This window comes from Sus scrofa, chromosome 13 (assembly GCF_000003025.6).
Source record: "Sus scrofa isolate TJ Tabasco breed Duroc chromosome 13, Sscrofa11.1, whole genome shotgun sequence".
Lineage (NCBI taxonomy): Eukaryota > Metazoa > Chordata > Mammalia > Artiodactyla > Suidae > Sus > Sus scrofa.
In genome coordinates, this window is record NC_010455.5 from 77,436,761 (window position 1) to 77,453,376 (window position 16,616).

The 16,616-nt window shown below is 38.4% G+C and overlaps 1 protein-coding gene across 3 annotated transcripts in view; it reads right to left on the reverse strand.

The window, feature by feature from the left end:
- STAG1 (stromal antigen 1) overlaps positions 1 to 16,616 on the reverse strand; it is a 541,662-nt gene that overhangs the window by 114,889 nt on the left and 410,157 nt on the right. For all 3 annotated transcript variants that reach the window (XM_021071121.1, XM_021071122.1, XM_021071123.1), the window contains 2 exons: positions 8,752 to 8,850; positions 8,176 to 8,255 (listed from right to left, as the gene is read on the reverse strand). In XM_021071121.1, coding sequence (XP_020926780.1) covers positions 8,176 to 8,255; positions 8,752 to 8,850 — 179 coding nt within the window. The remainder of the gene's footprint in view (positions 1 to 8,175; positions 8,256 to 8,751; positions 8,851 to 16,616) is intronic.

Genomic DNA, 16,616 nt, shown 5'->3' on the forward strand with positions numbered 1-16,616 from the left:
AAATTGGTGCAACCACTCTGGAAAGCAGTATGGAGATTGCTCAGAAAACTAAAAATAGAATTACTATTTGATCCAGCAATCCCACTCTGGGGCATCTATGCAGAGAAAACCATGAGTTGAAAAGATACATGTACTCCAATGTTCATTGCAGCACTCTTTTCAATAGCCAAGACATGGAAACAACCTAAATGTCCATTGACAGAGGAGTGGATCAAGAAGACTTGGTACATACACACAATGGAACATTACTGAGCCCAGAAAGGAAAGAAATAATGGCCTTTGCAGGAACATTGATGGACCTAGAAATTATCATGCTAAGTGATGTCAGTCAGATGGTGAGACACCAACATCAAATGCTTTCCCTGACATGTGGAATCTAAAAAAGAGGACACAATGAATTTCTTTGCAGAATACTGACTCATAGACACTGATAAACTTATGGCTTCCAAATGAGACAGGTTAGGGGGTAGGGGGATACACTGGGGGTTTGGGATGGAAATGCTATAAAATTTGGTTGTGATGATTATTGTACAACTATAAATGTAATAAAATTCATTGAGTAATTAAAAAAAAAAGAAAAAAGAATAAAAAAAAGAAAACTTGTCTTCTATCACCTTACTGTAAGTGTAGGGATCAAAAAGATTGATTCTTGAATACTACTTTCACCTATTAATGTAAGCAAATCATAGTTTCCCCACCCCTCTTTCAGGGGTGGATCTGACATGCTTCTGGCCAATGAGATGTGATGGAAAGTTCTTCAAAAGGTTTCCTTGCTCGTAAAAATGAGACACAGTAAGTAGTGGTCTTTTATCCCTTTACATTTCCTTGTCTGGATGAGACCCATGAAAGTGTTACACCCATGTTGCTGCCAACCTAAGGATAATGCCAACACCAACAATGGCAGACAGAAGGGACAGAAAGAACTGGGTCATTTATCACACTGTTGGGCAAATGATATTATCTTCTTCATATCCATTCAAACTCTCAACATTATTCTTATTCTGTAATATAATAAACTTCATTATTTTTTGATAGCCCTCCCCAAAAAAAGAAGCAAGGGAAGAAGTATCTTAACGTTTACTCCTGTCTAAATGAGGAAGTATTGAAACTAAGTAAATAGAAATAATAAAAAAAAAAAAAAGGTAAAGAAGTAATCTTTAACCAAAGATTTTAAACCCTTGACAATTCAATGAAAAAGATGGGTGGGTGGAATGCTGGTGCTTTTTGTTCAAGGGAAAGACACTGATAAGCTTGCAAAATTTACAAAGAAACTGAAACTAAGGGACCTAATATTTTATTTTTTGTCTTTTTAGGGTGGCGCCTGTGGCATATGGAGGTTCCCAGGCGAGGGGTCAAATCGGAGCTGTAGCTGCCAGCCTACACCACAGCCACAGAGCAACACCAGATCCAAGTCACATCTGCAACCTACACCACAGGTCACAGCCATGTCAGATCCTCAACCCACAGAACAAGGTCAGGGATTGAACCTGTGTCCTCACAGATGCTAGTCAGATTCGTTTCTGCTGAGCCATGATAGGAACTCCATAAGAGACCTAATATTGTAAAATAGAACTGAACAAGAAAAGTTTTTTCATAAATGACAAGGAAGAATGTGATGTAAGGATACAGTGAATAATAGCAGATAATGTAAAAGCATGAACAGGGAGGTACTGATCTATATACTCTGAATGATAACAAACAACACTCTATAAGGAAAGATAAGAATAGTAAAGGCTTTAATACATCCCTCTTAAAAAGTAGACAAAAGTGTTAATTACTTTACAATATATATGTATATTAAATCATCACATTCTATACCTTTAAAAGGTAAAATATAAACATGCAAATCTCTATACTATATTTTCACTACAATAAAAAAAGTAGACAAAAATAAGCAAAGGTGTAGATAACGAATGACACAGTAAATAAATTCAAAGTAATGACTATAAATATATAACTATATACACAATATACACAGATATATATTATTTTTAAACATACTTAGAAAATTCAGAAAACTGACCAAAACACTGAGAACACATTCTCAAATAATACCATAAAACAGAGTGAACAAAACCTATCTGATCAAGGGAGAACGAAAACTATAATTGAATAATCCATAATAAAGATGAAAATCATAAAGGTCATCAAAATTTTTATCACTGAATGTCCATGAAAATATTCTATGTTCATATGCTTAGAAGCTATTTAAGTAGTACATAAAAGTATATTTATTATTTTAAATATGATTATTCAAAAATAAGAAAAAACTAAATGAAGATTTTTCATTTTTTAAAGCCGTACCTATGGCACATGGAAGTTCCTAGGCCGGGGACAGAATCCAAGCCACAGCTGTGACACAGGTTGTTTAACCCACTGTGCTGGGCTGGGGATCAAAACTGTCCTTCCACAGTGACTCAAGCTGTTACAGTCAGATTCCTAAACCACTGTGCCACAGAAGGAACTCCATGAAGCTAGTTCGTTAAAAAGAACAGTAGGGAATTCCCGTTGTGGCTCAGTGGGTTAAGAACCCAACTAGTATCCATGAGGGTTCAGACATGATCCATAGGTCATGAGGGTTCAGACTAGTATCCATAGGTCACAGACATGGCTTGGATCCCAAGTTACTCTGGCAGTGTTGTGGGCCAGCAGCTGCAACTCAGATTTGACCTCTGGCCTAGAAAATTTCACATGCCATAGGTGTGGCCCTAAAAAGACGGGGGAAAAAAAAAGAAGAGTAGGATGGAAAACTTTTGGCATGATTGATTAAGACAAAGAGGATACAAATAAAATGAATGATGACAGAAGAACTAACAGAAGAAATAGTGCAGTTTTATGAATAAAAATATCATGAACTATAAAATACTAAAGTTGAAAACTGTGATGAAAATTGATATCTTTTAGAAAGCTTACAAAAAGCCAAAATTAATACAAGAGGAAATAAAAGTTAATTGAGCTACATAACCACTGAAGAAGTAGAAATGGTAGTCAAAGACCTTCTCAAAAAAACCTCAAAAGTGACATGGCTTTAACAGAAGAATTCTTTTTTTTTTTGTTGTTGTTGTTGTTGTTGTTGTTGTTGCTATTTCTTGGGCCGCTCCCGCGGCATATGGAGGTTCCCAGGCTAGGGGTTGAATCGGAGCTGTAGCCACCGGCCTACGCCAGAGCCACAGCAACGCGGGATCCAAGCCGCGTCTGCAACCTACACCACAGCTCACGGCAACGCCGGATCGTTAACCCACTGAGCAAGGGCAGGGACCGAACCCGCAACCTCATGGTTCCTAGTCGGATTCGTTAACCACTGCGCCACGACGGGAACTCCGAGAAGAATTCTATCAAAATTTCAGGAGGAATTAATCTCTGTTATAGAAAATTTATTTCAGAAGAGAATAAGGGTGAGAAACTATTGAAGATATTTTACAGAATGTGTGTCTGTGTGTGTGTATACATACATATCCAGTTTCAAAGTTGGACAAAGATCAGGAAAAATGTCAAATTTATACACAACAAAAGTGTGAAAATCCTAAATAAGATATTAAATATAACACTACACTTAAGCAAAACACAATGAAAATAAATATTTTCAAACGGGATTTATTCTAGAAATGCAAGGCTGTTCTATTTCTGTGAAAAATGTCATGGGTAATTTGATAGGGATTGCAGTGAATCTGTAGATTGCTTTGGGCAGTATGGCCATTTTCACAATATTGATTTTTCCAATCCAGGAACATGGAATATCTTTCCATTTCTTTACATCTTCTTTGATTTCTTTGATTAAAGTTTTATAGTTCCCAGCATATAAGTCCTTTACCTCTTTGGTCAGGTGTATTCTGAGGTATTTGATTTTGTGAGGTGCAATTTTAAAAGGTATTGTATTTTTGCATTCGTTTTCTAATATTTCTTTGCTGGTATACAGAAATGCGATTGACTTCTGAATGTTAGTCTTATATCCTGCTACTCTGCTGAATTTATTAATGAGTTCAAGTAGTTTTTGGGTTGAGTCCTTAGGGTTTTAGATAGTATAGATGTATAGATAGTATCATGTCATCTGCATACAGTGACAGTTTTATCTCTTCTCTTCCTATTTGGATGCCTTTTATTTCTTTTGTTTGTCTAATTGCTGTGGCCAGGACTTCCAAAACTATGCTGTATAGCAGTGGTGAGAGTGGGCATCCCTGTCTTGTTCCAGATTTGACTGAGAAGGCTTTCAGTTTTTCTCCATTGAGTATTATATTTGCTGTGGGTTTGTCATAAATGGCTTTGATTATATTCAGGAATGTTCCCTCTATACCCACTTTGGCGAGGGTCTTGATCATGAATGGATGTTGGACTTTGTCAAATGCTTTTTCTGCGTCTATTGAGATGATCATCTGATTTTTGACTTTTCTTTTGTTAATGTGGTGTATGATGTTGATTGATTTGCGTATGTTGAACCATCCTTGTGAACCTGGGACGAACCCTACCTGGTCATGGTGTGTGATCTTTCTGATAAGTTGTTGGATTCGGTTGGCTAAGATTTTGTTGAGATTTTTTGCATCTATATTCATCAATGATATTGGCCGATAGTTTTCTTTTTTGGTGTTATCTCTGTCTGATTTTGGAATTAGGGTGATGGTGGCATCACAGAATGTCTTTGGGAGTATTCCTTCTTCTTCAAACTTTTGAAAGAGTTTAAGGAGGATGGGCACCAGTTCCTCTTTTTATATTTGATAGAATTTGCCTGTGAAGCCATCTGGTCCTGGACTTTTATTTGTAGGAAGTGTTTTTATGATATCTTCAATTTCATTTATAGTAATCGGTCTGTTCAGTTGGTCTGTTTCTTCTTGATTCAGTTTTGGCAGGCTGTAAGATTCTAGAAAGTTGTCCATTTCTTCCAGATTGTAAAATTTGTTGGCATATAGTTGTTCATAGTATTCTCTTATGATTTTTGTATTTCTGCAGTATCCGCTGCAATTTCTCCTTTTTCATTTATAATTTTGTTTATTTGAGTTCTTTCTCTCCTCTTTTTAGTGAGTCTGGCCAGGGGTTTGTCAATTGTGTTTACCTTTTCAAAGAACCAGCTCTTAGTTTTATTAATTTTCTCTATTGTTTTTTGAATCTATTTTATTGATTTCTTCTTTGAAACAATCCAAAAATTTATATGGAACAACAAAAGACCCATAATTGCCAAAACAATCCTGAGAAACAAAAACCAAGCAGGAGGCATAACTCTCCCTGACTCCAAGCAATATTACAAAGCCACAGTCATAAAAACAGTGTGGTAGTGGTATCAAAACAGACAGACAGATCAATGGAACAGAATAGAGAACCCGGAAATAAACCCTGATACCTATGGTTGATTAATCTTTGACAAGGGAGGCAAGAACATAAAATGGGAAAAAGAAAGTCTATTCAGCAAGCATTGCTGGGAAACCTGGACAGCTGCATGCAAAGCAGTGAAACTAGAACACACCCTCACACCATGCACAAAAATAAACTCAAAATGGCTGAAAGACTTAAATATAAGACAGGACACCATCAAACTCCTAGAAGAAAACATAGGCAAAACACTCTCTGACATCAACATCATGAACATTTTCTCAGGTCAGTCTCCCAAAGCAATAGAAATTAGAGCAAAAATAAACCCATGGGACCTCATCAAACTGAAAAGCTTTTGCACAGCAAAGGAAACCAAAAAGAAAACAAAAAGACAACTTACAGAATGGGAGAAAATAGTTTCAAATGATGCAACGGACAAGGGCTTAATCTCTAGAATATATAAGCAACTTATACAACCCAACAGCAAAAAAGCCAATCAACCAATGGAAAAATGGGCAAAAGACCTGAATAGACATTTCTCCAAAGAAGATACACAGATGGCCAACAAACACATGAAAAAATGCTCAACATCGCTGATTATAAGAGAAATGCAAATCAAAATTACCACGAGATACCACCTCACACCAGTCAGAATGGCCATCATTAATAAATCCACAAATAACAAGTGCTGGAGGGGGTGTGGAGAAAATGGAACCCTCCTGCACTGCTGGTGGGAATGTAAACTGGTACAGCCACTATGGAGAACAGTTTGGAGATACCTTAGAAATCTATACATAGAACTTCCATATGACCCCGCAATCCCACTCTTGGGCATCTATCCGGACAAAACTCTACTTAAAAGAGACACATGCACCCGCATGTTCATTGCAGCCTATTCACAATAGCCAGGACATGGAAGCAACCCAAACGTCCATCAACAGATGATTGGATTCGGAAGATGTGGTATATATACACAATGGAATACTACTCAGCCATAAAAAAGAATGACATAATGCCATTTGCAGCAACAAGGATGGAACTAGAGAATCTCATACTGAGTGAAATGAGCCAGAAAGACAAAGACAAATACCATATGATATCACTTATAACTGGAATCTAATATCCAGCACAAATGAACATCTCCTTAGAAAAGAAAATCATGGACTTGGAAAATAGACTTGTGGCTGCCTAATGGGAGAGGGAGGGGGTGGGAGGGATCGGGAGCTTGGGCTTATCAGACACAACTTAGAATAGATTTACAAGGAGATCCTGCTGAGTAGCATTGAGAACTATGTCTAGATACTCATGCTGCAGCAGAACAAAGGGTGGGGGAAAAAAGGTATACATGTAAGGATAACTTGATCCCCTTGCTGTACAGTGGGAAAATAAAATAAAGTTAAAAAAAAAAAAGAAAAAAAAGAAATGCAAGGGTGGTTTACCACTAGACAAATTTACCAATTTCATTCAGGCTAATCACTATATGAAGGAAAATCCCAGAAATTTGAGAATACAAAGGAACTTTTATATATCAAAAACCTATCTCAGAAATTCAGAAACAAAGAATTTTAGACGACGTACTAGAACAAGAACAAAAAAATTCATTATCAGTGATACTTTTATAGTGCTCAAAGTCCTGGCTAACGTGACCAGACAAGAGAATGAAACAAAAAGTTTTAAGGTTAGAAAAGAAGAAGACAGAACTGAAATTATTTGCAGATCATATAATAATCTATATAGTAAATCCAATACAACCAATCAAAATGCATAAAAGTTCTAACAGGTGCACATATAAGACCAACATAAAAACTAAGGTTTCTCTGCCTCACCAATAATCAAGTAAAAAGTATTAACACTAAATACTAATCATATAACAACAAAGTCATAAAGTATTTCAGAATTAACGTAATAAATAATGTACAATAATTCTATGAGCAATTTAAACCTTATATAAAAGACCTAATGAGATCTGGGTAAAGATGTGTATCATTTTCATGTATAAATGATATATAATTGTAACAAATTGTATTCTCTCCTAAATTTAACATAAAATTAAATGTAGTTCCAATATTTAGAATCTCAGCTAGAGTTTCTAAGGAATTAGACAAAAGTACTTTAAAAATTCATAACGAAAAAAATAAATCCACAAGTAGTTAAGTGGATTTTTAAAAGAAAGGCAGAGAAGGAGGAATCATAAACCAGTAAGAGGCCGTATTTGTAACATACAACATATACAGTATTATAAGCCACAATAATAAAGAACATGGCACTAGAGCAGAAAAAGGTAAAAAGAGATCAAAACAACTCAGGCATACATGATGTTTGGTGTATGACAGATGTAGCATCACAAACTGGGGAGAGGAAGATCTCTAATGACTTTGCTAGGAATTTGCTTTGTGTGAATTTTCGCACATAGATTCTTCCTTATCTTTCAGTCAAAGCTTTACAGGTGAAACTAACTATTCCTATTTTAAAAGCTCTATCATATCAATGACACAATTTATATGCCTTATTTCCTTTCTCTGACTTCTATACTATTCCAAAGAAGTCTATTTGTAAAATCTATCACTTGAACTCTTTTCTCTCCCTATGTCTCTTTAAACAGAAAAGTATGCTGCGTCACTGATACTTCCCCTTGGACTGCATAAAGTAACTTTTACGTAAAGGAAATAGATAATATTCAAAATAAAAAAACAAACAAAATTTGTTTCAAACCTAACCTTAAAATGTAAAAAAATTAAAATGTTAAAAAAAACCCTCTTAATGTGATAAAAAAAAATATATATATATAGGGGTTATAGATGTGAAGTATATCAAAATTCTGGGAAAATATTAAAATGTTAACAGCTTAATTAAAATACTAATAAATATTATACTTACTGAAGTATCAGAGTAACCAATCGAATAGCTTCCACAGCAACGTCATATTCCTTATCAAGTGTCATTGATACAATGCGATCCTAAAAAAAGTTATAAATCAAACCAACCATAAACAGAAACTAAGTCAAGACAGATCTTAAGTAATGTCTTTGGAGGAGTACATGGAAGACCAATGACAGATCAAATACAAAGTTTTAGTCTTGAAACCACATAATCATAGTCCTATACACACAAAGAAGGCATTATAAATGTTTATAACATGGAATCTTTTTCATCAACTGGCATTCTCTAACACAGAGACAAACTTTACCTTGCATAGCTAATATGATTATAAAAAGCTGTTCATGAAGAAAATCTTATTTTAAGCAGGTGGGCCTTCCATGAAAGGCAATAAATAAGATCTCATGTTGGTATCTATTGTAAAACAGAGATTCCTTCATCTATTTAATACAGGTTCATTTAAAGAACACGCAGTAAAGAATATGAACTAAACACCTGTTATGGTAATCTATTTTTTATACCATTTATAATGAGTATTTTAAAAGTGAAAATAAGGATAAGCTAAGCATTTCTTACCTTGAATCGGTTAGTGAATAGCTCCAATTTGGGAAATAATTCTCTATTGGTATACAGACTTTGTAGAGCTTTCAAACACTTCAGCCTGACTTCTCCTTGCTTCAGAAATACAAGTAAAAACCCAACAGAAGCAGTCAATTCCACATAACAAATATTGAAAAAGAATTTCATGTCTATATGAAGACTAAAGTAATTTTCAGCTTACCCATTCAATTTATTTCATATTGTAATTCAACAGAGTGAAAAAAGTAATTGTATCGCACTTACATTTAATTAAAAATGCACTAAAAGTAGTTATTTTTATTAGCTGTAAAAAAAAAAAAAGCACTAAAAACTCCTTGGCTATTTGAGAGTAAGTCACACCTGTTTTCAAATGTGTATCAACTCTGATTCAACATGAATTATTTTCCACACTGTACTGTGGTGCTTTGAGAGAATTTTCAACCTATGATTTTAATTTAAGAAAGGCATGATAATTTGTCCTTCCTGTGAAAAATCCAATTTCATATTAAAAGGGTCATCATGGCGAATATATTAATAACTCTGATGCTCAGTTTTCTCATTTATAAAATAGTGATACTATGTAGTGCTTGTCGTGGCAAAGTGGAAACGAATCTGACTAGGAACCATGAGGTTGTGGGTTTGATCCCTGGCCTTGCCCAGTGGGTTAAGGATCCAGCATTGCTCTGAGTTATGGTGCAGGTCACAGACGTGGCTTGGATCTGGCATTGCTGTGGCTGTGATGTAGGCTGGCAGCCACAGCTCAGATTTGACCCCTAGCCTGGGAACCTCCATATGCCAAGGGTGCGGCCCAAAAAGACCAAAAAAAAAATAATAATAATAAAAAATTTAAAAAAAAATAGTGATACCAGAAGTTCTCACTGTGGCTCTGGTAATGAACCTGACTAGTATCCATGAGAATGCAGGTTTGATCCCTGGCCTCCCTTAGTGGGTTAAGAATTGAGTCTTGCCGTGAGCTGTGTGGTATAGGTCACAGACTCGGTTTGGATCAGATCCTACATTGTTGTGGCAGTGATGAAGGTCAGCAGCTATAGCTCCAATTCAACCCCTAGCCGGGGAACTTCCATATGCTGCACATGCAGCCCTAAAAAAAAAATAAAATAGTGATACTGACTTCATAAGGTTGTTGTAAGGTTTGAATGCAGGGGCATGCCAGTAAAAGTTTTAATAATCAGCTCTAGTGGCGCCCTCAACTGTTACATTTGAAGATTTCTGTGATGTTAATACTCCCTTTGTGGTCAATCTCAAGCTATCCAATGATACTGAACTAATATAAGCAAATGGATGTCCATAATCACTCTCTTGAAAGTTGATTCAAGGTATCTCTTGCACACCACTGAATGAGAGAATGCTTGCTGGTAAAGTCTCTAGCACATAAGAGGTCTGTGGTAGACGGTGCTGAAGCCCTGCCCGGATGCCCAAATCCTAATATACAAGGAAGGATAGCCAATTTTTCTGCTTCCTCCTGTACTGATAGCTAACAGTGTTTTAACTGTATCTTTCTCTGGAGAACTGACCATGGCTGAGACCACCACAGCACAAGGATGCCTATGTTCCACCCTGCCTCTCCCATCTATACGCTTTCCCTTCTCCAGGATGAGTCTGGAAGTCAGTGGGGGAATGAGTCAAAAAGCCCAACTACCTTGTCTCAGGGCAGGACAATCTTGCAGGTGCAATTTATCCTTCAAAGCTCCTTCTGAGATCATGCTCAGACAGGAACCTCAGCCACATTTCTGTTACTGTGTTTCTTGCCTTATTCTATATTCCTCACTTTCTTAAATGCTTCTCCTGAGAGTACAAATCTCAAAGTATCACTACCACAAAAATCTGTGACTAAGGCTTGGCTTCTAGGGAGAGTAACCTAAACAGTGGTACCAAGAGTGGTCCTAAGGAGCAGACTTTGATGATGGGATTCTAAGACTGGATCACTTGAAGGATGGACAACTATGAGAAAGGATCCAGTTATTGGTGGTGAGTAAAGTTAATGATAGTCTCTGATATAGGATAGCAACAATTTGCTAATTCACCTATTAGGTAAAAGGGGATGAGCACCTAATTTGTACAACAGCCAAGCACTTGAAGGGATCAGAACCATAAGGACTATGGAACTGGGTGGCTATCATTGAGATGCTAAAGTGAGAAAATGAGGAGGTCTCTGGTGGTTTAGCAGTTAAGAGTTGTCACTGATGTGGCTTGGGTTCGATCCCTGGCCCAGGAACTTTTGCGTGCCATGGGCATGGTAGAGAGAGAAAGGAGACAGAGAGATATGAACAATCATTAAGGAATTATTAGTTTTGGGTGTGGCAAATTTTAAAGGCAGCAGAATTTATCTCAGCCAAATCTATGCCATAATCATTGCCATAAAGGAAATAAGAGCAAGTCCAAAAAAATAACTGGGTGGATGTAGCTGAGAACCTTGAACTCCAAGTTTCGAATTCATGGGCCTACAAGGAAGTCTCACGGTCCCTTGTTAGAGGACAGCATGACTCCACCCACCCCTCCCTTTGACTATATGGAAACCTCAAGTGAAGCAAGTGACAATGCTAGCAGCCCCTTTCAAGCTCTTATCAATCTTCCTTGGGGCCACAAGCTAAGGCCAAATTTCAGGAGTTCCTGTCATGGCTCAGTGGGAACAAACCCAACCAGTATCCATGAGGATGCGGATTTGATCCCTGGCCTCACTCAGTGGGATAAGGATCCAGCGTTGCTGTGGGCTGTGGTATAGGTCACAGACACAGCTCAGACCCTGAGTTGCTGTGGCTATGGTGTAGGCCAGCAGCTACAGCTCTGATTTGACCCCTAGCCTAGGAGCTTCCATATGCTGCAGGTGCGGCCCCAGAAAGCCAAAAAGCTAAAAAGCCAAAAAAAAAAAAAAAAAAAAAAAAATCAATGTGGCCCAAATGGGAAAGTACTGAGTCTGTTAGAGGAGCAGAGGGATTATACAAGTGCTGCATGAGTGAGCCAATTTGAGCCACCAAAAACCAAGAGAGTGGTTGCTGAGGGTACTGGACTGGGGAATGGGACTATCAAACGGGATATGGGGAACTCTCCCTTGCTTCAGGATTTAGGGCCCCTGGAAATGGCCTAACACATTGGTATATGGCTCTTGGAAGAAGCAATGGTGCATATTAATGAAACAGATTTAAGAATCCTTGTGGAATACTGTCAAGAAAGGCATTTAAGGACTGTGAAGTAAGCATGCTAGAAAGGTCTTCCGTATAAAGTCAGAAAAACCACTAGTTGAGTATGTTTCTCAGGAGGGCCCAGAGAAAATATACACTGTTTAGCAAGGCAATAAGGAAAAGTCTGGTGATGGGGGGGAACAGGCCTCACTAAGAAACTCCATAATGGCTGTGTTCTGTAGGCTAGAGCTGGCAATAGGAGACACTCAAAAGAGAATCTGGTTTCCAGTAGCAGTGGAGATTATGAGATTACAGAATAGCAAAAACAAGGTACCATCACCTAACTCTTAGATGCAAGAGGGGCTTAACTCTGATGTGTAGCAATGTTACAAAGCAACCCGTGAGGATCTATGGAGATGTCTCACAAGACATGGTCTTCCTCAAGGCAAGCCAGATGGAAAGCCAACAAAAGTATTATGTAACATATATCTAAAAAATCACAAGATCGACAATAGATAAAGGAGATTAAAGACACTGGACCAGAAGTAAAATAACCCCAGATCTAAGATAGCATATAAGTTTCCTTACTTCTAACTTCAGATTTGAAAATAAGGTCAAAAAAGATGAAATTATTTTATCCACATAGCAAATTACAGGTATAACAAAGATATGAATCGAATTTTATCTTCACCTTGTCCAGTGATTCCTCCCAATCAACTACCTCTCCTCCCAAACCTTGGTTCTTCACCTATAACATGGCCTGCTTACATGACAGGAACTTAATTAAATAACTCAACAATAACACCTAACAAAAACTTAGATGAAAACTCCACTTGTACTTTTGGTAATTTCTCTATTTTGGGGCTCTGCTATACTCTGAAGCTACTTCTATTAGAGTATCTAAATGTTTTGTTGTTTTCCCATTACATAAAATCTTATTCAGATCTGAATATTATTTAACACACTGGATAACCCAAAGTTGCTGCTGATTTATATTTTTTGAATAAATATATAAAAATATAAAAGCAAAAAAGAAAACCCAGAAAAGAGAAAAATAATTTGTTTGAGGGAGAGGGCTGGGCATGCTTGTCAGAGATTCTAACCTATCAACATTTTTGCAAAATTATTTTTGAAAAAAATGTTAATAGCTACAAAAAGTATTGTGCGGCATAATGGCACGTTTTCCATAATGAGGTGTATTTTTCTTTTTTTAGGGCTGCACCCATGTCATATAGAGATTCCCAGGCTAGGGGTCGAAGTGAAGCTGGACCCATCAGCCTACACCAGAGCCACAGCAACGCTAGATTCGAGCCTTGCCTTCTACCTATACCACAGCTCACGGCAACGCCAGATCTTTAACCCAACTGAGCGAGGCCAGGGACTGAACTTGCAACCTTGTGGATCCTAGTCGGGTTCGTTACTGCTAAGCCACGATGGAAATTCCCTGGGCTGTATTTTTAAGGGGCAGTAATTCATGTTTCTAGCAAAGAATGCTCCTATTAAAAAGATGTGTGCACTATGAACACCTCAATGGGAATAATGTAAAGAGTTAAAATGGGAGTTTCCGTCTTGGTGCAGTGGAAAAGAATCTGACTAGGAACCATGAGGTTTAGGGTTTGATCCCTGGCCTCACTCAGTGGGTTAAGGATCCAGTATTGCTGTGGCTGTGGCAGAGGCTGGTGGCTGCAGCTCTGATTAGACCCCTAACCTGGGAACCTCCATATGCCATGGGTGCAGACCTAAAAAGACAAAAAAAAAAAAAAAAAAAAAAGAGTTAAAATGAACCAAATTCAGGTGGCCTGTCAAGAAGTAGATACATTCCTATGTGGTGGGGTGAAGGGAGTACAGAGAAGACAGTCTTTTGTTATTTTTTTGACAGTTTTATTGAGACATAATTTACACACAAAGAACTTGTCTGATGCATATCGACGTACATACATTGTACTGTTTAAGGTAATAAACATATCGCCCTCAAAAGTTTTCTTTTATCCCTTTCTCTTTTTCTTTTCATTTGGTAAGAATAGAAGGAGTAGTCCTGAGAAGGAATTGTTATGCATTTAGGAAAAGAAGTCTTGTTCATGTAGTCTTTATAGCCCCTTCTCAGCTGTCTAACAAGGGGCCTTAGGCCTGGATACTTCCTTACCAAGAGATACAGAGTTGCCAACAAAAACCAACATAGTATGATAGAATGAAAGAGCTAGCCAGCTGGTTCTGGGGATGGGGTGGTGGTGATGGATGGACTGAGGTGCTGGCCCTCCTTTGTACACATGGGGGTATATGGAAAATCTTGTCAACAGGGAAAAGTTGGTGAAACAGTTAAGAGTGAAAATGTGAAATAGGTCCTAAAAAATGTAGGGAAACTACACTCTGGCTCTTGGCTACCTTTGTGCTCCCATTTTGCTCCCAAACTCTCAAGGTATTTTAGGGATTGCAAATAATGTCTGCGGTAAGTAAAAGGATCCCACGCAGGAAACTTCACCTGATCCAAGTGATTTATACATCTCAAATAAAACCTGTTTTCACTCAATGCAAAACCACCTATGGCATTGATGAAAACAAAACTGTTTGAAATGAAGTCCTTTAAAAGTGAAATAAGGAAACTGAAGGATAGGTAAGAACAGCAGCTGGGGGAGTCTCAAGTAATCTGGTTTTGCATTTGTTGATGAAGGGGCACTGCAGACTTAATTGCCTAGGGCTGAATAACACTTAGGAATGGGGCCAGGGTCTCTGGGTCCCCACTGGAGACCAGAAGCCCTAAGTCCCTGTCAGGATAGAAGGGGAAAGGAAATCAAGGAGTCAAACTTTTAGGTACTGCTGCCCAAATGACAATAACCCCAGGTCCCTATAGCGGTAGAATTAAAATACTAACTTTGGGGAGTTCTGTTGTGGCTCAGTGGAAATGAATCTGACTAGTATCCATGAGGAAGCAGGTTCAATCCTGACCTTGCTCAGTGGGTCGGGGATCGTGCGTTGCTGTGAGCTGTGGTGTAGGTCACAGATGTGTCTTGGATCCTGCATTGCTACGGCTGTGTTGTAGGTCAGCAGCTGTAGCTCCAATTTCAACCCCTAGCCTGGGAACTTCCATTTGTCACAGGTGCACCCCTAAAAAGAAAAAAGAAAAAAAATACTAACTTTGGGATGAATATAGCTACCCATGGAAGACAAGTCCACATGTATTTGTGGATGAGGACTTTTGCATCATTTCAGGTGCTGATGATCCTGGTTCCTACCACTGAGTACATAACAAGCATTAACATTTTGGTTATGTGCAGTATTAAACATCATCACTGCCTCAGGGGGTATATACCACAACAAGGACAAATTCCAGCACTACAGGCCAGGTGCATGCCTGGCCAATTCCAGAGCCATGTAAACCACGGGGCATTGTTCAACAAAAATACTGACTCTACAGTGGAAAAAGGGACATCACTCTGTTAATTCTAGACAAACAAGCAGATGCTGATATCAGGGTGCTGATAACCATCCTGTCACAATTTAACAGTCTATCATGGTCAGTCAGGAAGGCCTCGGGTTTGGAGGTGGATAGATTACCACAGGGCTTTTGTCCTAGCAGTTCCCAATATTATCACCACCACTGAGACAGTGGCAACCCATGTGAGAAAGGAGCACATTCTTGACTAATATGGCCAATGCCTTTTTTTTGGGGGGGGCCACACTTGTGGCATATGGAGGTTCCTGGGCTAGGGGTTGAAATTGGAGCTACAGCTGCTGGCCTAAACCACAGCAACAACAGATCCGAGCTGCATCTGTGACCTACACCACAGGTCACATTCTTAACCCACTGAGTGGGGCCAGGGATTGAACCCACATTCTCATGGACACTAGCTGGGTTCATTATCACTGAGCCACAAAAGGAACTCCCTGGCTAATGCCTTTTATTTGATCCTTTTACAGGATAAAGACCACAACAATTTTTTTTTTTTTTTGGCAACATCTGCAGTATATGGAAGTTCCCAGGCCAGGACTAGAACCTGAGGCACCGCAGAGACAACACTGAATCCTTAACATGATGTGTGCCACAGCAGGAACTCATCAACTAATTTTTGTTCACATTGAACAGTCTACAACATACTTCTACTGTACTCCTCCAGGGATACCTAAATTCTTCTGCAAATGCTACCAGAGGGAAGGGCTTGATTTTCAACAAGCCCAAGTACCAACAGAAATTTTAGTTATCCTTTAAATTAATGACATGGCTACAGTGCTGTATTTAGTAATTGACAGAATGATTAGCACCAATTTGGTTAAAATCCAGATAAAGTCAGTTTAGCATACCAGGGTCCACATCGAGAAGAATGAAAGAAATATCTCAGTGATGGCACAGAAAAAAAAGTGTAAGCCCTTAGTAGCACTAATAAAATGGAGGCCCAAAAGGTAGTGGGGCTCTTTGTGTAATGGAAACAGCAGGTATTCTACCTGAGTGCTCTCTGGTCCCCTTTAATCTAGCTGACCTGTAAAACAACCAATTTTTTTTTTTTTTTTTTTTTTTTTTGCTTTTTAGGGCCGTACCCACAGCATATGGAGGTTCCCAGGTTAGGGGCTGAACTGGAGCTGTAGCTGCCAGCCTACGCCACAGTCAGAGCAACACCAGATCTGAGCCACGTCTGTGACCTACACCATAGCTCATGGCAATGCCGGACCTTAACCCACTGAGTGAGGCCAGGGATTGAACCCACAACATCATGGTTCCCAGTCAGATTA